The sequence below is a fragment of the Helianthus annuus genome, chromosome 16 (genome assembly GCF_002127325.2).
Source record: "Helianthus annuus cultivar XRQ/B chromosome 16, HanXRQr2.0-SUNRISE, whole genome shotgun sequence".
Classification (NCBI taxonomy): Eukaryota; Viridiplantae; Streptophyta; class Magnoliopsida; order Asterales; family Asteraceae; genus Helianthus; species Helianthus annuus.
The window spans coordinates 18,374,961-18,397,443 of NC_035448.2; the positions used below are offsets into that span (position 1 = coordinate 18,374,961).

At 38.6% G+C, this 22,483-nt stretch overlaps 2 protein-coding genes across 2 annotated transcripts; both read left to right on the forward strand.

The window, feature by feature from the left end:
- Nucleotides 1-17,055: 17,055 nt before the first annotated feature.
- LOC110919013 (probable leucine-rich repeat receptor-like protein kinase At1g68400) lies at nt 17,056-17,763 on the forward strand. The gene has a single exon (XM_022163294.1). It carries the CDS (start codon nt 17,056-17,058, stop codon nt 17,761-17,763), a length of 708 nt encoding a protein of 235 aa, XP_022018986.1.
- A 1,883-nt stretch (nt 17,764-19,646) lies between these two features.
- On the forward strand, nt 19,647-22,238 carry LOC110916713 (probable inactive receptor kinase At2g26730). The gene is made up of 2 exons (XM_022161400.2): nt 19,647-21,166; nt 21,485-22,238. The coding sequence occupies exons 1-2, from the start codon at nt 19,867-19,869 to the stop codon at nt 22,012-22,014; spliced, it is 1,830 nt and encodes a 609-aa protein (XP_022017092.1). The 5' UTR covers nt 19,647-19,866; the 3' UTR covers nt 22,015-22,238.
- The last annotated feature ends 245 nt before the right edge of the window (nt 22,239-22,483 follow it).

Genomic DNA, 22,483 nt, shown 5'->3' on the forward strand with positions numbered 1-22,483 from the left:
ATTAAGTATCCGCATGACGGTTTTACGGCCGAAAACGCATAAAATGGGGATAAAATGGGGGACTAAAATATGTGTAAATTAGCGAATATCAACCACACAAATTAGGTAGTTTGGGACCGAGCATTTGATCCATCTGAAAATCTACATCCCTAAAATTTAAAACACCATGACTACATAAACTTCTTACACTTTGTAAGAAAAATATTATTTTTATACTGACCTTATCCTATATGTGTGTATATATGTATATATTTTCCAAGATATATTCAGCATTTAATTATACTTTTTTACATTTGTAAAAGGTTTTCTTTTTGTTATGATTTATCCTTTTATATTAGGAATCATCTTTTTATTTTCAGACTTTTGTTGGGTTATGGAGGATTTGACTCGCGAAGAGGAATTAGTCATCCTCTAGACTAATACCCGAGATTAGTACTCTTGAAGTATATCTCATTTTTTTATATTCAGTAACCTAATTTTGTACCCTATAAATACTTCTTATTCTTGTACATGTACACTTTGAGCACCTAATACAAAGAAACAACTAGTTGTGGAGAGTGGATGTAGATCAAGCTTGATCGAACCACTATAAATCTTGTGTTCTTGTTCTTGTGATTTAGAGTGTGTGAGTGTGTGAGCTTGCTGCATATTGTTCTAGTGTTTGTGTGAATCGTATTCTTACTTAACAACTGGTATCAAAGCTCAGGCTCTCGATTAATTCACACAAACTAGTAGCAAAAGAGGTGAAGAAAAAGATACCTATCGGGACTAGGATTCCGATTTGAAGACATCTTCTGCAGAAATCCTGACTAGGGTTTGTCGACCCAGTAGTCGCCGCCGCTACCGCTCGTCTTCCCGCCGCCACTAGCACAGCCACCTTCGTCAGTTCCTAACTCCGTTTGGGTTCGCTTTGTCGCCTAGGGTTACAAAATTGGAGACCATTCTTGCTAAATATAGCATCTAGGGTTCCAAAATTGAAGACCTAGAGTTTCAATTCTGCACTTGAGTTGACTGATTCTGTGAAATTGTGGAAGCAGGTTATGGCCAGGAAGAAGAAGACACAATACGTGTTTTTTTTTCTTTTCTTTTAGGAGATTCAAGTTCCTCCTAACTGCAAACAGAACCCCCAACTTTGACAAAGTTCTTATCAGCCATCCTTATTTTGCTCAGAGATAAGTGTTTGTTTCCGTTTATTGCTTTCACTAGTATAATTATCATTTAGCAGTACAAATTTGTTTAGTTTGTAGCAAATTGATCATTGTTGCTTAAAAATGGCAGAAGATAGTAAAATCAAGATTGACAAGTTTGATGGTAGTGATTATGGATTTTGGAGAATGTAAATTGAGGATTTGTTGTATCAAAAGGGTTTGCATTTGCCTATGTTGGGACAATAACCGGATGACATGTGTGATGAAGAATGGAAGTTGCTGGATAGACAAGCTTTGGGTGTGGTTAGGCTTTCTTTGGCAAAGAGTGTTGCGTATAACATTATCAATGAAACAACTACTTACGGTGTATTGAAAGCTTTGTCCAACATGTATGAAAAACCATCTGCTTCAAACAAAGTATTCCTCATCCGACAATTGGTTAACACCAAGATGAAGGAAGGCATGTCGGTTACCTCTCACATAAACGAGTTTAACTCGATTATCTCTCGTTTAGCCTCAGTTGAAATAAAGTTTGATGATGAAGTACAAGCGCTCCTCCTTCTATCATCTTTGCCCGACAATTGGTCAGGCACAGTCACAGCTGTTAGTAGTGCATCCGGCACTACCAAACTCACAGTATTCGTGACTTGATTATAAATGAAGATATCAGATGGAGAAGCAATAATGAAACTTCCAGTTCAAGTTCTTTATTGCACACATAAAGTAGAGGAAGAAGAACCAATAGAGGAACTAATCGAGGTAGGTCAAAGTCCAGAAAAAGGGTGCAGTCAAAGAACAGAAAAGACATTGAATGTTGGAACTGCAAAGAAAAAGGTCACTTTAGAAGCTAATATACAAAACCTACTGCAAAGAAAGAAGTAAACAGTGTATCCTCTAAAGAATCAGGAGATGCTCTCATATGTTGTGTTGAGAATTCAGTTGAATCCTAGATTATGGATTCTGGTGCTTATTTCCATGCTATATCATGCCCAGATATGGTCAAGAATCTACGAACAGGTAACTTTGGTAAAGTTCATTTAGCTGATGATCAAATGCTTGATATTACGGGTATTGGAGATGTAGACTTGAATACCTCATTGGGAACTATATGGACATTGAAAGATGTCAGAGTTATTCCTAATTTGAGGAGAAAGTTGATTTCAGTTGGTAAATTGGACGATGAAGGGTTTAATGTTCACTTTGGAGGTGGACATTGGAAAGTGATCAAAGGAAACTTAGTGATTGTCAAAGGAAAGAAGAAAGGCACTCTATACATGGCAGAGATTCATGTCGAAGGTGTTCATGCCATGACCACCAGTCCGAGTCCATATAATTTATGGCACAACCGACTCGGACACATGAGCGAGAAGGGATTGAAGATGTTGGCTCAGAAAGGGAAGTTTTGAGATTTGAAGAAAGTGGAAACTGAATTCTGCGAATCTTGTGTCCTTGGTAAACAAAAGAGAGTCACTTTTGTGAAAATAGGGAGGACACCGAAAGCTTAGAAGCTGGAGCTTGTTCACTCAGATGTATATGGACCAACATCAGTTTCATCTCTAGGAGGCTCGAGATACTATGTTGCTTTCATCGATGATTCAACACGCAAGGTATGAGTCTATTTTCTTAGACATAAATTTGATGTATTTGATGCTTTTAAGATATGGAAATCTGCTGTTGAAAATGTAACTAATTTGAAGGTAAAATGCTTAAAGTCGGATAATGGTGGTGAATACATAAGCAAGCAGTTCACTGACTATTGTGCCAAGAAAGGGATAAAGATGATTAAGACGGTTAAAAGGAACTCCTCAGCAGAATGGTGTAGCTGAGAGAATGGACAGAACACTGAATGAGAGGGCAAGAAGCATGAGGTTGAATGCAGGGATGCCTAAAACATTCTGGGCAGATGCAGTTAACACAGCAGCCTACTTGATCAACCGATCATCATCAGTTCCCTTGGGTTTCAATTTGCCAGAAGAAATGTGGCAAGAAAATGAGGTAAGTCTCGAACACTTAAGAGGCTTTGGTTGTAGTGCTTACGATTTGTTAGAAGATGGTGACAGGGATAATTTAGACTCAAAGTCCAAGAAGTGCACAATCATTGGTTATGGGTCAGAAAAAATGGGTTACAGGCTTTGGGATAATGAAAGCAGAAAAGTAATCAGAAGAAAAAATGTCATCTTCAATGAAAAGGAATTGTACAAAGACAGAAACACCAAAAGGCCAGAAGTTCAGAAACAATATGTTGAATTTGAAAGTGGTGGGACAAGAAAAGAAGCTTCAGTCGACATTCCAGAAAATGGGGATGACTCAAGCGACAATGGGAGCTTAGGGGATGATTCTAGTAATGATTCGGAGGAAGACGAAGCTACTCCTTCAACTCCAAATTCCCCAGAAACACCTCAAGTTCAACCAAGAAGATCGTCTAGAGCCTCTAGACCGCCAAACAGGTACTCACCATCAGTCAACTACATACTTTTGACAGAAAATGGTGAACCCCAGTGTTACTCTGAAGTTATGGGGTTGAAAGATTCATTGCAGTGGGAGCTTGCAATGAAAAATGAAATGAAGTCGCTTCAGAAGAACTAGACCTGGCACTTGACAAAGCTTCCATTTGGGAAGAAGGCTCTTCAAAACAAATGGGTTTTCAGGGTCAAGGATGAACATGATGGTACCAAATGGTACAAAGCAAGATTAGTAGTCAAGGGATTTCAACAGAAAGAGGGAATTGATTTCAATGAAATATTCTTTCCAGTGGTGAAGATGACTACCATCAGACTTGTTCTCAGTATTGTAGCAGCATAAGGCTTGCATCTAGAGCAGCTAGATATCAAGATAGCTTTTCTACATGGTGACCTAGAAGAAGACATCTACATGACACAACCAGAAGGTTTTCAGCTTAAAGGCAACGAAACTTGGTGTGTAAATTGAAGAAGAGCTTGTATGGTCTGAAACAAGCGCCCAGACAATGGTACTTGAAGTTTGATAACTTCATGGGAAGAGTTGGTTACAAGAGATGTGACAATGACCATTGTTGTTACATCAAGAAGTTCAAGGGTTCTTATATCATTCTACTACTCTATGTGGATGATATGTTAATTGTCGATTCAGACATGACAGAGATCAATAAGTTGAAGAAACAAATGTCTGAAGAATTTGAGATGAAAGACTTGGGAGCTGCAAACCAAATAATCAGGATGAGTATTTCAGAAACAAAGAAGATGGTTCTTTGACACTCTCTCAAGAGAAGTACATTGAGAAAGTGTTAGAGAGATTCAGCCTTAAAGATGCCAAGATCAGAAGCACACCTTTGGGAAGTCACTTTAAGTTTTCTAAAGTTCAATCACCCAAATCAGATGAAGACAAAGCAGAAATGGCTAAAGTTCTGTATGCATCTGCAGTTGGTAGCCTCATGTATGCAATGGTATGCACGAGACCAGATATTGCTCATGCAGTGGGAGTTGTTAGTCGGTTTATGTCCAATCCGGGAAGAGAACATTGGGAAGCGGTTAAATGGCTGTTAAGGTATTTAAAGGGAACTTCAAAAGTGACATTGCAATTTAAGGGGAAAGATGTTATTCTGAAGGGTTTTGCGGATGCGGACCTTGGTGGGTGTAAAGAGTCATTCAAAAGCACCACAGGGTATGTCTTTACAGTGGGAGGCACTGCTGTAAGTTGGATGTCCAAATTTCAGAAAAGTGTTGCCCTTTCAACCACAGAAGTGGATGGCAGTTGCTGAAGCAAGCAAAGAGCTTATATGCTTGAAGAATTTTCTCAAAGAGCTTGGCAAGGAACAAGTTGATTGTGCACTGTTTTGTGACAATCAAAGTGCAATACACCTTGCAAAGAACCCTGTCTTCCATTCGAAGATGGAACATATACAGTTGAGATATCACTTTATCAGAGATCAAGTCAGTGATGACACTCTGAAGTTAAAGAAGATCAAAGGAACTGAGAATCCAGCTGATATGTTGACTAAGGTTGTCACCTTAGAGAAGTTGAAGCTTTACATAGCTTCAACTGGCCTTCAGGTTAATTGATGAGAAGGCCGCCTGTCGGAAAGAAGAAAACAAATAGTATAGGGGGCTAATATGTAACTTGGTGTTCTATATAAGCACCATTTCTTTGTAACCCTAGATGATGAACTTCAATACAACTTCAATACAATTTTTCTCAATTCAAACCCTATTCAGAGATCATTCTCTATACCAAACAACATGGTATCAGAGCAGTGTTTCTGATTCGTAAACACTTTGCTCATCATCTACGATCTACCCCAGCCAATCCAAACTCAAACCAAAAAAAAACCCCAACAATCAAACCAAACTCAAATCAACATCGTCATCGTCTTCAATCCGCTGAAACCCAAAAGAAAAGAAAAACATATACAAGAGTGACATCTTCAAATCATATAGATCTTGACCTTTGGTGTTTGGCTGACCTCATCAGCAGCAATTTTGTCTTTCTTCGAGTGATTTTTATAGATTCTTGTTCCTTTGTGCCCACTTGTCTATCCTTCATATTTATGATATTCTGACATCTTGTTTTTTTCCCAGCCGCCAAAACCCAAAATAAGAAAACCCTAAAACCACTTACATAAATCCGATGCGTATTTATTGAGAAAGAAGTACCTTTTTTTTCTCCGCGTATTTGTTGATAAATTCGGCAGAGTTAGTCAGCGAATTTGCGGGTTTTTTTTTAAATCTTGAACGCGAGTTCAAGTTACCGGTGTATTTAATAAATTCGCCGGTACAGTACCTCCACTACCTAGCGACGGTATTCCACTTTAAACCTTGAACGCGAGTTCAAGTTACCGGTGTATTTAATAAATACGCCGGTAAGCGCACGTCATTCTCTGGCATCGTTTTGTTGGCGGATTTAAGTCACTCAGTTTGGTTACCGGCGAATTTGATAAGTCTTAAACGCGAGTTTACGGGCTTTCAGCAAAGTTAAAAAAAACAATTGAAAAAATGGAAATTAATCATGGGAAAAATAGTGCTTGGATATTTGATTCTGGTGCTACTGACACCATGACGTTTGAGCCATTAGACATACGTTCAATGAGCCAACCTCAAAAAACTAAAATCCATACAGCAAACAATGGAACGATGCAAGTGAAAGGAGGAGGAGTAATTGAAATTTCACCAACTATGAAATTATCAAATTGCCTCTATGTTCCGTCATTATCACACAAATTGCTCTCAATTAGTCATATTACCAAAGAATTAAATTGCACGGTACTAATGCACCCTACTTTCTGCCTCCTACGGGATATCAGGACGGGTGTGATTATCGGACGTGGTACTGAGCGCCAAGGATTGTACTATGTGGATGAAGTGGCTCACCAGGGTACTGTGATGTTGGCTCTTGGAACTGATAACCGGGACGCCTGGCTATGGCATCGACGTTTGGGACATCCATCCCATGGTTATTCGCATCTTTTGCTACCAAAACTCTTCCCTTCAAATGGGAAAATAGATTGTGAAACCTGTCTTCGCGCCAAAAGCCATCGACACCCGTTCAAACCTAGCAATACGAAAGTTGCTTCACCTTTCTCATTAATCCATTCTGATGTGTGGGGTCCTGCTCCTGTGATAGGAGCAGGGTCTTCGGTACTTTATATTATTCGTGGATGATTGCACTCGCATGACATGGGTATATTTTTTAAAAAATAAAGCCGAAGTTTACGAAAAATTTGTCATGTTTTATGCTATGATTCAAACTCAATTTCAAACTCAAATCCAAATCCTTCGATCCGACAATGGGGGGGGGGAATTCGTCAATACATCTATGAAACAATTCTTTACAACCAAAGGATTAATTCATCAAACCTCTTGTGCCCATACCCCAGAACAAAATGGTGTTTCCGAACGGAAAAACCGTATTATCCTTGAAATGACTTGAGCTCTTTTGATAGAATCTCAAGTCCCTAAATCTTTCTGGCCGGAAGCAGTTGCAACCTTCGTGTATCTACTGAATCGGCTTCCCACAAAAGCTCTTAAGTTCAAGACTCCCCTAGATTGTCTGTCTAAATCTGCCAATATTCCCTATCCTCTTACACTTGAACCTCGAATCTTTGGGTGTACCGCTTTTGTCCATATACCCAAAACCAACCGAAACAAACTTGGCCCATGTGCTGAGAAATGTGTATTTGTCGGCTATGGGATCGATCAAATCGGTTACCGGTGTTATAATCCAATAACTCGTCAAATGTTCACCACAATGAATGTTGACTTTCTTGAAACAAAATACTTTTATAACACCCAACTCAGTGGTCAGGGGGAGAATGACAGTATAGACACTCTGAGCTGGTTAACCCAAATTCCCTCATCTGAAGACGTCACAACAGAAAACTATCACAGTACTGCGAGTCCTTCAAACACAGACACACAATCCACGGAGCACAGTACCACTGAAGAAAGTCCATCCAACGTGATGCCTGAGGTAAGAAATACCGAGAACCCTAAATGTTCTACGTCTTATAACTATGAGACAACAGGGGAACATATAGAACCGACAACTACAGAACATGTTGATCCAGTTGCTGAACAGGTTGAACCAGTTGTTGAACATGTTGAACAGGTTGAACCAGTTGTTGAACATGTTGAATCAGTTGCAGCGGAGACTACCGGAAGATACTCTCTTCCACCTAGAGCCAATAGAGGAGTTCCTCCAAAACGGTACTCCCCAGAGAAGGAAACCAGAAATTCAAGATATCCTGTAGCTAATATGGTCAACGGGAACTTATCTAACAGTGCAAAAGCATTTGTTGCTTCTCTATACACTGAACAGATACCTAATTCCGTAAAGGAAGCTCAAGGTAAGAAGAACTGGGAAGAAGCAATGGAAGTGGAGATGCGTGCTCTTATGAAAAACAATACATGGGAGAAGTGCATTCTTCCTAAAGGAAAGAAAACTGTTGGATGCCGGTGGGTGTATTCGATTAAATATAAACCAGATGGTTCCATTGGAAGATACAAAGCCCGGCTTGTAGCCAAAGGGTACACTCAGACGTATGGGATCGATTACTCTGAGACATTTTCTCCGGTTGCAAAAATGGATACCATCAGAGTCCTTTTTTCCGTTGCAGCTAATAAGGATTGGCCCCTTCATCAATTTGATGTTACAAATGCATTTCTTCATGGAGACCTAACTGAAGAAGTTTACATGGAAGCACCTCCAGGTTTTTCAGGGGATTTTAAAGATGAGGAAGTTTGTAGGTTGAAGAAATCTCTATACGGGCTAAAACAGTCTCCTCGGGCATGGTTTGGAAAGTTCACCTTGGCCATGAAAGAATACGGGTACCGCCAAAGTAACGCTGATCATACCTTATTCCTCAAAAGGAGGAACGGCCTCGTAACTTGCTTGATCATATATGTGGACGACATGATTATCACCGGAGATGATGTAGAAGAAATAGCACAACTGAAAAGGAATTTGTTTTCAAAGTTTGAAATGAAAGACCTTGGGAATCTCAAGTATTTCCTTGGAATTGAAGTTCTCAGATCTAAACGGGGGATTTTCATCTGCCAAAAGAAGTATGTTCTTGATCTCCTGGCAGAAACTGGGTTGATTGATTGTAAACCAGCTGATACGCTAATGGTGGTGAACCACAATCTTCACATGGAACTCGATGGAAAGCTCGCAGACAAAAAAGATACCAAAGGCTAGTGGGCAAGTTAATTTATCTTTCCCATACTCGCCCTGATATAGCTTACGCTGTTGGAGTGGTAAGTCAGTTTATGCACCAACCACAAGTCGCCCATATGGAAGCTGCTCAGAGAATTCTAAGGTATCTCAAGGGAACCGTAGGCCATGGTGTGCTGTTCAAAACAAATGGGCATTTAACTGTTGAGCTCTACACTGACGCAGACTGGGCAGGAGATAAGGGAAACCGAAGGTCGACATCAGGGTACTTCTCCTTGGTTGGCGGAAACCTAGTTACCTGGAGAAGTAAGAAACAGAAGGTGGTTGCTCTGTCAAGTGCAGAAGCAGAGTTCAGAGGTATAGCTCGAGGGTTAAGCGAAGTTCTTTGGATCAGGAAGCTGCTAGAAGACATTGGTTTTTCACAAAAGGCTCCTAGTAAAGTTATGTGTGACAATACCGCTGCAATACAAATCTCAGAAAACCCAGTTCAACATGATCGAACAAAACACGTGGAGGTAGATCGACATTTCATCAAAGAAAAGTTGGAAGGAGGAATCATAGAGCTCCCGTATGTAGCATCAAAAGATCAACTTGCAGATATCCTCACAAAGGCGTTCAACGGAAACGCGTTTAATAGCTGTTTGAGCAAGTTGAGCATTGGTAACCCCACTACTCAACTTGAGGGGGAGTGTCGGAAAGAAGAAAACAAATAGTATAGGGGGCTAATATGTAACTTGGTGTTCTATATAAGCACCATTTCTTTGTAACCCTAGATGATGAACTTCAATACAACTTCAATACAATTTTTCTCAATTCAAACCCTATTCAGAGATCATTCTCTATACCAAACAACACCGCCCACAACTAGTGAAGATGAAATGTTTACAGAGGTACTTATGAATATGAAGTTGCATGGAGTGCAGTTTGAAGTCGTCAAAGCCTCCAAGTGGGAGATTGTTGGGTTATGGAGGATTTGACTCAGGAAGAGGAATTAATCATCCTCTAGACTAATACCCGAAATATTAGTACTCTTGAAGTATATCTCATTTTTTATATTCACTAACCTAATTTTGTACCCTATAAATATTTCTTATTCTTGTACCTGTACACTTTGAGCACCTATTACAATGAAAGATCGAACCACTATAAATCTTGTGTTTTTGTTCTTGTGGTTTAGAGTGTGTGAGCTTATTTGTGTGAATTGTATTATGAACTAACAACTTTACATTTTAATAAGATGAACGCTGTAGATCAAAATTTCTTTTTTTTTAATAAAAAAATGAGTCAAAGCCTCTTATCGGGCCCTCTTTTATATAGAAACTACATAACATTTAAAATGCAAAATTCTAGTCACTAAACTTTATAAAAGCTCATTTAATATTAATTCCTATTCACCATGACTTCATGTGGCTTCACTTTAATCTTATCTATATTGCATAGCAGTCGGTAGATTAATTTAAAAAGAACGTACTTCGAATTCGAATTGTGAGTTGTAGTAAGAAAACAAAAGAAATGATGTTATTTTAATTTACTGGTTGTTTTTATTTATAAATCGCTGTGATGAAAATGACATAGATCATATAATTTCAAAATTACTACTAGAACAGAAACGTTACCCAATACCCATACATACTCAATAACTCAAGCATGTGTATATAAAAAGACAAAATATTTTAAAAATCATGGGAAATCATAGGATATATGTGACATATGTACCATAGGGTAAATGATAATTGCATCCGAGTAAGAACGCAAAGTTCCAACAGCAGTGCTCACATAACTAACTAGGGCTGTAAACGAACCAAACGTTCGGCGAACAGTTCGTGAACTGTTCGGCGGGAAGTTCGTTTGTGTTCTTCTGTTTATTAAACAAACGAACACAAACAAGAAATTTCGTTCGTTTAGTTAAATGAACAAACATGAACAGAGGTCGTGTTCGTTCGTTTATGTTCGTGAACGTTCGGTAACGTGTTTGTTTGTGTTCGATAGATCATTAGTGTTTTTAGTTTTTATATCTATTTAAATACTTCAAAATTCCAACAAATTAAATATCTAATAAGTGTCCGTGTATTATATATTCTGTTTATGAACGATTGTTTGTGTTCGTTTGTTTCCATTTGTGTTCATGAGCATTAGTTTGTGCTCATTTGTGTTCGTCAACGTTCGTTTTTGTTCGTTGCCTAAAATTAACAAACAAACACAAATGAACACGAACAATTTCATTTCTTTAACAAACGAACACGAACATAAAATATCGTTTGATAAGTGTTCGTGAACGGTTCGCAAACACATATATTTCTTAACAAACGAACACGAACAAGGTCTTGTTCGTGTTCGTTCGGTTCGTTTATAGCCCTATAGGTAAGTGTCTACCGGGACCGTTGTTAGATGTTTGGAGGTGTCACACTATGCACAATGCATAAACCTTTTAAAAATCGTTATAATACAATAATATGCTAAAACTAAAGAGGATTTTTTTTATTTTATGTTATGTATAATGACGCATGTTCCCCTTTAACCCATAACTAGGTTCCATTTAATTGCAAATTTAACAGTGCGTCATCTTAATTACTGATTTGACTTTATCAAAAATATCCAGGTGTATATTCATTCCTTATGTAGATATATTATTGTAAGAACTGTGAGAACAAATAAAAAAAATCACAAGAACTTGGTTAAAAACAATTCAAATTAAAATTTTCTTTTTATACTTATCATAATTATTCGAATACGATGTTAGAAATTAAACTTACACGTTTAAATTTCAAGTCCCAATCGAATAAGAAAACTTAAACACAATTCTGGAATTAGCTCTCCACTTTATTTGATCAAAGAAAAATTACTCAAAAACTTCGATCTCAATCCTTGCTACAACTCAGCAGGATTGTTACAATATATAGGCCATTATCTCGGCACTCATAACCCAACTACAATACTAATTCCCTCCCAGTAGATAATTACAAAAATATCTCTTTTATAATTATCCTAATCTAATTTAAATAAACTAGATAAATAAAAGAAACACAATTGGGTTATAACTCTTCCCATTATGTCGATCAACTATCATAGGCTCGATATCGATCGGGAATTAGTTATTTCGGCCAACAATCACCCCCCTAATTTCCGACTCGAACTAGGAAGGTCTTCTACGCCAAGCTTTTCTCGCATCTCCGAAAACTTGATTCTTGCAAGTGCCTTAGTAAGTATATCAGCTCGTTGCTCGTCCCCACTTATATACTCGATTGCAACTAACTCATTCTCCACACATTCTCTAATGAAATGATACCTTGTATCGATGTGTTTGCTCCGACCATGGAAAACCGGATTCTTCATTAGTGCGATCGCCGATTTGTTATCAACATGTAAAATAATCTTTTGAAGTGGTTCTCCCTTTATTTCTCTATAAAGACTTCGTAACCAAATCGCTTGACATGCAGCAGATGTAGCGGCCATAAACTCGGCCTCACAAGAGGATAAAGCCACGGTGTTTTGTTTCTGAGAACACCAAGTGATTGGTGATTCTCCGTAATAAAATACATGACCAGTTGTACTCTTTCCATCATCTTTATCCGTGTTGTGGCTACTGTCGCTATACCCGGAGATCACCTTTCCCCCACCTCGTTTATATAGAATTCCATAACTCGAAGTTCCAGATATAAACCGAAGTATTTGTTTAATTGCAACCATATGAGAAGTCTTTGGAGATTGCATATATCGACTTGCAATTCCTACCGAATATGAGAGATCAGGCCTCGTGTGTAATAAATAGCGTAGACATCCTACGAGCCTTCGATACCTTGTTTCATTCACAGGTTCACCTTTCTCGTCTTTAGTGAATTTAATTCCGGGATCTAATGGAACTTTAGCTGAATTACAGTTAAGTAATCCATTTTCTTTTAAAATCTTCCTGGCATAACCTTCTTGCTTGATTAAAACTCCTTTCTTGGTCTGAATCACTTCAATGCCGAGATAGTAAGATAAAAGTCCCAAATCACTCATCTCGAATTTCTTTTCCATCTCCTTCTTGAAATTTCCAATTTGATTAAGATCTGAACCGGTAATAATAAGGTCATCGACATACACCCCGACTATCAAACACTTCCTTCCCGAATGCTTCACATACACCGCTTGCTCTTGTTTACACCGTATGAAACCTAAACCCTTTAGTGTAGAATCAAGTTTAAGGTTCCACGCTCGTGGGGCTTGTCGCAAACCATAAAGAGCTTTTGTTAAACGGTATACCTTAGTCTCGTTCCCTTTCTTCACGAAACCTTCTGGTTGTGTAACGTACACTTCCTCTTTTAACTCACCATGTAAAAATGCCGACTTAACGTCTAGGTGGTGAATTTCCCACCCTTCGCATGCAGCCATAGCTATTATTAATCTCACCGTTTCCATGCGTGCTACGGGAGCGAAGGCTTCCTCAAAGTCTACTCCAAACTGTTGAACGTAACCTTTAGCGACAAGTCTTGCTTTATATTTAACGATATCTCCGTTAGCATCCCGCTTGAGTTTATATACCCATTTCAATCCGATGGGTTTTAGACCCTTTGGTAATTCAGTCAACGTCCATGTTCGATTTTTTTCAATTGACTCCAGCTCGATCTTCATTGCTTTTTCCCAGAATTTATTACCTTTTGCTTGTAAATAATTCATAGGTTCGTCTTCGCTGATTTGCAATAATTCATCATTCCGTTCTCGATTTACCCCGTCCTGAATAACATAATCTTTTAGCTTCGAAGGAATTGAATGAACTCGTGCTGACCGGCGAATTGGTGTTTGCACATCATCATTAAATTCTTGCTGAACCACATGCTCAGTTGCTTCAGTATTTTGACCAGCTCCATGACCATCATTTACCTCGTTTTCAGCTGCTGATGATGAACCGTGACCAGCAGGTGAAGATCCGTCCACAGTATGTGGTTCGGACCTGCTGGTTTGCGGCTCAGAACTCCTGCTCAGCTGCGAATCAGTGTTTTGCTCCCCTATTCCTTGATTTAATCTTGTTTCAATGATAAAATCATTGATATAGGGCTGCTCCGGTTCTTTCTTCCATGACCAACACCGATTTTCAATAAAGCCAACCGTCCTTCTGACTATAATTTGATTCTGAACTGGATCATACATTCTGTAGGCTTTTGAACCAGGTTCAGAACCGAAATAAACAAGTGGTTGTCCTCGGTCATCAAGTTTCTGTAGGTTTATTTTTGGCTCAGTTGCAAATCCTACACACCCAAATACCCTTAAATGATGAATATTGGGTTTTCTTCCAAGCAATGCTTCATACGGAGTCTTTGAATTAAGTGCTTTAGTAGAGACACGATTTAGCACATAAACACTGTGCTTAGCCGCTTCTCCCCAAAACTTTTGAGGAACCTTCATCGTTTTCAACATGCAACGTACGGCTCCGATTACAGTCCGGTTTCGTCTTTCAACAACGCCGTTCTGTTGTGGGGAATACGGGGCCGTTAATTGTCTTCTGATTGCATTTGTCTCGCACCAGTTGAGAAATTCTTTAGAAGTAAATTCACCCCCACGATCGGTTCTTAATGTCCCGATCTTCAGCCCCGTATCTGCTTCAACAAGGCCTCTAAATCTTTTAAAGAATTCGAAAGCTTGATCCTTAGTCTTCAAGAGCATGCACCACATGTATCGTGAATAGTCGTCCACGATAAGGAACATGTACCTGTTCCCGGCTGGAGTAGATGGTGATATAGGTCCACATAAGTCCCCATGAAGGAGCTCGAGTGGTCTTGATGCTCGAAAACTAGCTTGATCAGGATATGGTTTCTGTACTTGCTTTCCTATCAAACATGAATCACATATATTTGTAACATGATTAACTTTGGGCATACCTCGCACCATAGCTTTTGAACTTAGGCTCTTCATCGTCTCGAAGTTTAGGTGACCTAAACGGGCATGCCAAAGCCATGCATCATTGTCTAGTTTTGACATTAGACAAACCGGTGAACCGATCGAGAGTTTGATTTTGTAGAGACGATTTGCCGACCGGAAAACTCTCATCATCAATCTTCTAGTGTTATCATAAACTAATAACACGTTTTCTTCCATAACCACTTTGCATCCTGTTTCTGTGATTTGGCCAAGACTAATAATATTGCTCCGGAGGCTTGGTATGTAATAAACATCAGTTAGGAGCCGATGTTCTCCTTTCTTGTTAATGAACAGAATAGATCCTTTTCCTGCAATATTAACACAAGAATCGTCTCCGAATCTGACCTTCCCGGTTACCCGCCCGTTCAATTCAGAAAAAAGAGTTTTGTTACCCGTCATATGGTTCGACGCTCCGTTGTCGAGATACCAAAGATTCTCCTCCATTGACTCGGATTCGAATTTTCGGGGAATAACTTTTTCTTCATTTAAGAAAATTGTCTCTTCCGAACATCTTGCCATAAACAAAGCTGGCTCAGTTTCTTCAGCATTAAGAAGATTTGCTTCTGGCGTCTTCGATTTTCGTTCCGGGCACTCGGATGCATAGTGTCCGTATTGGTCACAGCGAAAACATTGAATCTCGCTTTTGTCTTTTCTTAACTTTTGTTTATCATCAGTTTTCGTATTGTTTTGATGTCTTGTTACACGTCCCCTTCCTGACCCACGACCACCTCTACCACGGCCTCGGCCAGATTGACCTTCCCCACGTCGGCCTTGAACATCACTCGTTTTGCCTTTGTTGGGAGTTTCAACTTTAGTAAACAAAAGTTTACTCGGTCCTTCGTTCTGGTCCTCATCTTCTTTAATGCGTTCTTCATAAGCTTTAAGGCGACCTACAACATCATCAAAACCAATCGTTTTAAGATCCACAGCTTGCTCAATAGATGCCACCATGTGAATAAATTTCCTTGGTAACCCGTTAAGAAATCTTTTCACCATCTTTGACTCATCGATCGCAGCCCCTAGCGAAGTTGCCTTTGACGCCAGACATGATAGCTTCCCACATCTCTTTCACAGTAGCCAGATTCCCAACCTGCAAGATTTGATCTTCCGGGATGGCTTGAAATAGTAACGCTATTGCCATCGCGTTCTTCTTCACATCCGCCTGAGTTCCAGGGTCGATTTGATCCCATACCCCATGTACCGTAAAAATGGCTTTCATCCTCATGCCCCACGTTGTATAATTTATTGCTGTTAACATAGGACAATGAATAGAAGCCATACCAGTCTCCTTTACACCGGCGACGTTAGAACCTGAATCTCCCACCATTCTTGACCTAGGCTTTTTCCTGTGATAAGTGACTGGAGTTTTCTGATCCAGTCCTTCGGATCTTTGTTGCTGATCTCCTGCTCGATATCAGATTCTGAAAATCACTGCTGACTGCGTCCCTGCGATCTTCTTGATATGCGACTCTCACAATCAGATCTACTAGTCTGATCGTGTTCTTGATTTCTTGATCAAGAGGCAATCAATCGAGAAATTGAACCGGCTCTGATACCAATTCAAGTCCCAATCGAATAAGAAAACTTAAACACAATTCTGGAATTAGCTCTCCACTTTATTTGATCAAAGAAAAATTACTCAAAAACTTCGATCTCAATCCTTGCTACAACTCAGCAGGATTGTTACAATATATAGGCCATTATCTCGGCACTCATAACCCAACTACAATACTAATTCCCTCCCAGTAGATAATTACAAAAATATCTCTTTTATAATTATCCTAATCTAATTTAAATAAACTAGATAAATAAAAGAAACACAATTGGGTTATAACTCTTCCCATTATGTCGATCAACTATCATAGGCTCGATATCGATCGGGAATTAGTTATTTCGGCCAACAAAATTTATCTGAATTCTTAAATAAAGAAAATTTACACATATGTAAGTTTACCATTTACACATGTGTAATGTGTAAAAATCGATTAAGAGTGATTTGAGAGGATAAATGAACTATTTGATGTTGTAAATTATTTTTTTGATGTTTTATTTTAATTATAATGAGGTTTGTATTAAAAAATTTGGTTTTGATTGGTTTTCTCATTTGTTTTTATGGTTCTCGCAATATTTATAATTCTCAAGATAACCCTCCCATATGTATATATATGTATATGTATATAACTTAACCGGTTTCAGCCAGCTAAACATATTTTGTAGCTTCTGTTAACATCTATTTCAAACAGTTTTTAATCTCTCAGTCATTGTAAATTCAGCCAACTTTGTTCGCATCATATAACCTTATAAAAACAAGCACAATGCCATAACTTTTGCATAAACCAAGTTCAAATTTAAAGTTACTTTCTTAAAAATGCGCATTATTCAATCCATTCTCATAGTTTCTTTTGTGTTTGTTCTTATTTTTCCAATCGGAAAGACGGAAACAGAAGATGTAGTGGAAGCATTGGTTGATTTCATGCAAAAACTTGGGCCTGGAAGCATGCAAAACACACCAAACTGGGGATGGAATACTACATCAGACCCATGCATAGCTATCTGGCACGGGGTTATTTGTGACAACACCAACCAGATCGTAAAGAACATTGTTCTCGAACAGATCAGCTTATCAGGAACTGTTGATTTCGAATCCGTTTGCAAAGAAACTTCCATTCTTTTACTTAACCTGAAATACAACAACCTTACAGGAAGCTTACCACAACAAATATCATACTGCAAAAGACTTCGGCTTTTGTATCTAAATGGGAATCACTTTTCTGGTGATCTTCCAGGTTCTTTAAGCGGTTTGACTGATCTGGTAAGAATCGATATATCCAACAACGAGCTTAGTGGTGAGTTGCCAGATGTGTCAAGAAACACGCGCTTGTTAGTCTTTTTGGCTCAGAACAATCATTTTACCGGGCAGCTGCCAGACTTTAATTATCACCAACTTGAAGATTTTGATGTCTCGAATAATGATTTGAGTGGTCGAATTCCAGATGACACTGGTAGTTTTGGCGCCAAAAGCTTTGCGGGTAACCCTCGGTTGTGTGGGAAAGTGTTGTCGAAACCATGCCCTTAGAAATAGAAATTGAGTTAGTTGCATCGTTGTTACATGTTTGGACTTGTCATTATACTCGCAACGCATACTCAAACTAAAGAGAATAATTTTTTACATTTTGGACTTGTCATTAGCACCCAATTCTCGTAAACTCAGTCTCTGATATCAACTCGTCACACTCGAATTCCTTGTGTGCGACTTTGTTGGATTTACACAACTTTTACCCTTCTTTAAATTTTTCATTATATCAAGATTCCTTACTGCTTTCAACTTACTTGCTCAATGTTATAAAGTCATTCTTTGAGCAGTCAAGACAACTCCCTATTGCTTCCACTTGTAACAATGAACCCATTAACTCATGGCAGGCTCCCAAATGCCACTACAAGTGAGCATCACCCATTACTGCAATAGAACTCAACTCAAGCTCTTCTCTTGATGACAATTATCAACCCGTTTACTCTATCCATCATTATCTCTTCGCTTTTAAGACGTTATATAATCGTAACATCTCATAATCAGTTTGGTATACCAACACTATTGGTTTAGGTTCTCGGATTACCATTAATTATAACATACATGAGGTTTAGGTTCCTGTAAAAAGAACATTTTTAGCAAGAATGTGAGAAGGCATAGGAATTATAATACATTGCATTTGTTTTAAATTGTTATGTTTGGTATTTTCTTGCCAAAACAACCTAAAATATGATGCCTAAATCCAAAACATGGTCAATTTCTATGCCTTCTGATACTTTTTACGAAAAACGTCCTTTTTACATAAACCTCAATCTTCAGGACTTAGTTATTTAAAAATTTACATTTTATTTCAAACATATATCATAATGTTTCCCAAAATATTTTAAATGATTTAGACATTTTAGGGGCTGTTTGGCAACATCTGAATGGTTAAGTGCTGAACCAGTAAGAGATCTGAACCATTAAGTGTTGAACCAGTAAGAGGTCTGAACCATTAAGAGCCTGTATAATGCTTAACCATTCATAGGCAAACGTCTGACCAATTCAGATTAGAGGTCTTAACCATTCAGACTCTATATAAATCTTAACCATTCAGAGGCAAATGTCTGAACCATTTAGACATCTGGTCGTGAAACAAACAGTCTGAACCATTAAGTACTTAACCACTAGTAAGAGGTTTGAACCATTAAGAGCCTCGTTAAGAGGTAAACAAACAGCCCCTTAGAGTAGTTAAACAAAGAAACTAAACCAACAGTAAACATATATTTGATTTATTAATCACCACAACTACTTTCTCCTTCAAAAATCTATTGTAGCTAGGGGTGAAAAGAGAGGGAGGTTAAGAGGCTTTGTTTACCCTTAGGGGACCCGGGGTGGAGAGTTTCACCACCGTGATGAAAGAGTTTCATGCGTGATCTTTTACAAAACACCATCGCCACTCCTTAACATCACGCTTTGATTTGATAACGCGTGGCCACCATCACGCTTGATTGTTTGAGTTGTTTGAGGGAAATTGTTGGGTGTGGTGAGTGGGTGGGCATTTCCACTAAAATTCATCACTAGTGATGGAATAAAGCTCGATGGCGTGGCGGGAACTTGATTGGAAGTTGTGAGTGAATGATGAGTGATGACCACCCCTACCCCCTTACTATAGTGATTTTTTTAGATTTTTATATATAAAACTAAGATTTTTCTAGAAAAAAAAACATCGTTTGGACCCTCTACTTGTAGCCTTAGAGAAGAGAGCTTTATCCGAGTAAAGAAGTTCTAGTTCCGTCACTATAGCGAGGTTATGAACTCTACGGCTCAAGCTAACACTTGATCGAACGCCAACCCAGCAACCCTCTATATCATCGAAGGCCATCACATATATTTACAAAAACCACACCACAATGTAGCATCACAATTCACAATCACTGCCACTTGAAAAGCCGGCATAAATATATATTATTCACCACTCACTAGTTACAGCCGGCCAAACATATTTTGTAGCTTCTGTTAGCATCTATTTCAGACAGTTTTTAATCACCCCTCATTGTAAACTCACAGCTTTTACTTGTTAATGACATCTCATCATTGTAAATTCAGCCAACTGTGTTTGCATCATATAACCTCATTAAAACAAGCACAATGTCATTTCATGCATAAACCATGTTCAAACTAAAAGTCTCTTTCTTAAAAATGCGCGGTATTCAATCCGTTCTAGTGGTTTCTTTTGTGTTTGTTCTTCTTTTTCCAATCGGAAAGGCGGAAACCGAAGATGTAGTGGAAGCATTGGTTGATTTCATGGAAAAACTTGGGCCTGGTAGCATTCAAAACACACCAAACTGGGGTTGGAATGTTTCATCAGACCCATGCACAGATCACTGGTATGGTGTTAAGTGTGACAGCACCAACCAAACAGTTCAAAAAATTGTTCTGGAACAAATCAGCTTATCAGGAACCGTTGATTTCGAATCCGTTTGCAAAGAAACTTCACTTCTGTTACTTAGCCTGAAGTACAACAATCTTACAGGAAGCTTACCACAAGAAATATCAAACTGCAAACGACTTCGGCTTTTGTATCTAAATGGGAATCACTTTTCGGGTGATCTTCCAGGTTCGTTGACCGGTTTGACCGATTTGGTAAGGATTGATATATCTAACAACCAGCTCACTGGTGAGTTGCCTGATATGTCAAGAAACTTGGGCCTGAAAACCTTTTTGGCCCAAAACAATCATTTTACTGGTGAGCTGCCAAACTTCAATTATCACCAACTTGAATTTTTTGATGTGTCAAATAACGATTTGACTGGTCGAGTTCCGGATGATACGGGTCGTTTTGGCGCAAAAAGCTTCGCGGGTAACCCACGGTTATGTGGGAAAGAGTTGCCGAACGCTTGTGTGTCGAAAAAGAAAGACTCACATGGTTTTCTTATGTATTCCGGATTGGCAATTCTTGGTTTGATTGTTCTTGTTTTGATTGGTCTTGTGATCCTCAAGAAGAGGCAGAATCTTGAGGATGCCAATATTGGCACAATGAAAAAAGGAGATAAAAGTATAAAAGATAATGGTGGTTCAAGTGAGTCAAAGGTTGGTCAAAGCAGGTCGGAGTTCTCGATAACTTCGGCTGAAAATGGTGTAGTTTCGGGTTCGCTTGTTCTTTTGAGCCCGGTGGAAGCGGTTAATGGGCTGAGATTTGAAGATCTGCTTAGAGCTCCGGCCGAATTGATTGGGAGGGGGAAACATGGAAGTCTTTATAAAGTCCTTCCAAATGATGGGATTCCACTTGTTGTTAAAAGGATTAAAGATTGGGAGATTTCAAAAGATGAGTTCAAGAAAAGGATGCAAAGAATAGATCAAGTGAAACACCCTAAAGTGTTACCAATAGTTGCATATTATTGTTCTAAACAAGAAAAGTTACTAGTTTATGAGTTCCAGCAGAATGGCAGTCTCTTTAGGCTTCTTCATGGTAAGTTTGAGCAACAAAGTGGGTCTAATGGGTACAAATGGGCACAAATGGGCTAATTCTAAAAATGCATAGGTATTTGCAAGTTAATCGTGTCGGGTTGAGTCTGTGTCGCTTAGTGAGTTAGTGGTGGCCCGTTAACACTATTTTGTCTGAAGTCAAATGAAAATAAGTTTAACGGGCCAGCTCTATCTGACCAAGGGCCATTTGACCTACTCTTTAAAATGGTCCATTTTGTCACAAACTATTTTGACCCTTTATCCATCCATTTTGCCACTTATACTCATCATCAATAACTCACACCCTTGTACCAATTTTTAGGATCACAAAATGGACAAACTTTCGATTGGGGAAGCAGACTAAACATCGCGTGCAACACAGCAGAAGCGCTAGCGTTCATGCACACAGAGCTTAAAGACGACAAAATAGCTCATGGAAACTTAAAATCATCAAACATTTTGCTTACAAAGGACATGGATTCTTGCATAAGTGAATACGGTCTAATGGTGGTAGACGATGGTTCACACAACAGCAACGCCTTCAGCGTTGATGTGTATGCATTTGGTGTGGTTCTACTAGAGTTGCTAACAGGGAAGCCGGTTCAGAGTAGTGGGCTTGATCTGGCTAAGTGGGTTACCTCGGTGGTCAAGGAAGAATGGACCGGTGAGGTGTTTGATAAAGCTTTAGTGGTTGAAGGTGCAAGTGAAGAAAGGATGGTGGGTTTGTTGAAGATAGCTTTGAAGTGCATAAATGGTTCACCTGATTTGAGACCTGGTATGGATCAAGTGGCCACAATGATAGTTTCTTTGAAGGAAGAAGATGAAAGATCATTGGCTTCTTCTGATCCATGATTTCAAAGACAAAGATGTAAAAAATCTGGATCATGGTTTTCTCTAAAAGGATAATCAGGATTGATGTTAATGTTGGTGCGAAAATCCAACCAGTTGGTCTACCAGCCGTTAAAAAAAAGGATTGATGTTAATTTATATGGTTTTCATAAGGCTCATTTGTTTTTTGTTTCTTTGTATTGAAGAATAACTGCATGAATGGTACTCATTAGTTTCTTGAATGTTTACATACTTCATTTAGTTTTCTTATTGGTTGTCTCAACTTTCAACACTAATTATTGACTATATATGGGATATTTTTGTGCAATAGTGTTTGATTACTTTGGTTGATATGCGTTCCCAAAATAAAATTTTGTTTTCTTTTATAAATTTAAGCTCTAATGATTTATACAAATTAAAATACTGTTGTGTTTATTTATTTTCCAAGTTTAATATAAATTTTATATAAACTGCGTTGTATACAATAAAAAAA

What these genes read in the sequence shown, in the direction of transcription:
- LOC110919013 (XM_022163294.1), top strand. Translation starts at nt 17,056, where the DNA reads ATGCGCATTATTCAATCCATTCTCATAGTTTCTTTTGTGTTTGTTCTT.
- LOC110916713 (XM_022161400.2), top strand. Translation starts at nt 19,867, where the DNA reads ATGTTCAAACTAAAAGTCTCTTTCTTAAAAATGCGCGGTATTCAATCC. An exon ending in TCTCTTTAGGCTTCTTCATG is followed by an intron (nt 21,167 to 21,484) that starts GTAAGTTTGAGC and finishes ACCAATTTTTAG; the next exon opens with GATCACAAAATGGACAAACT.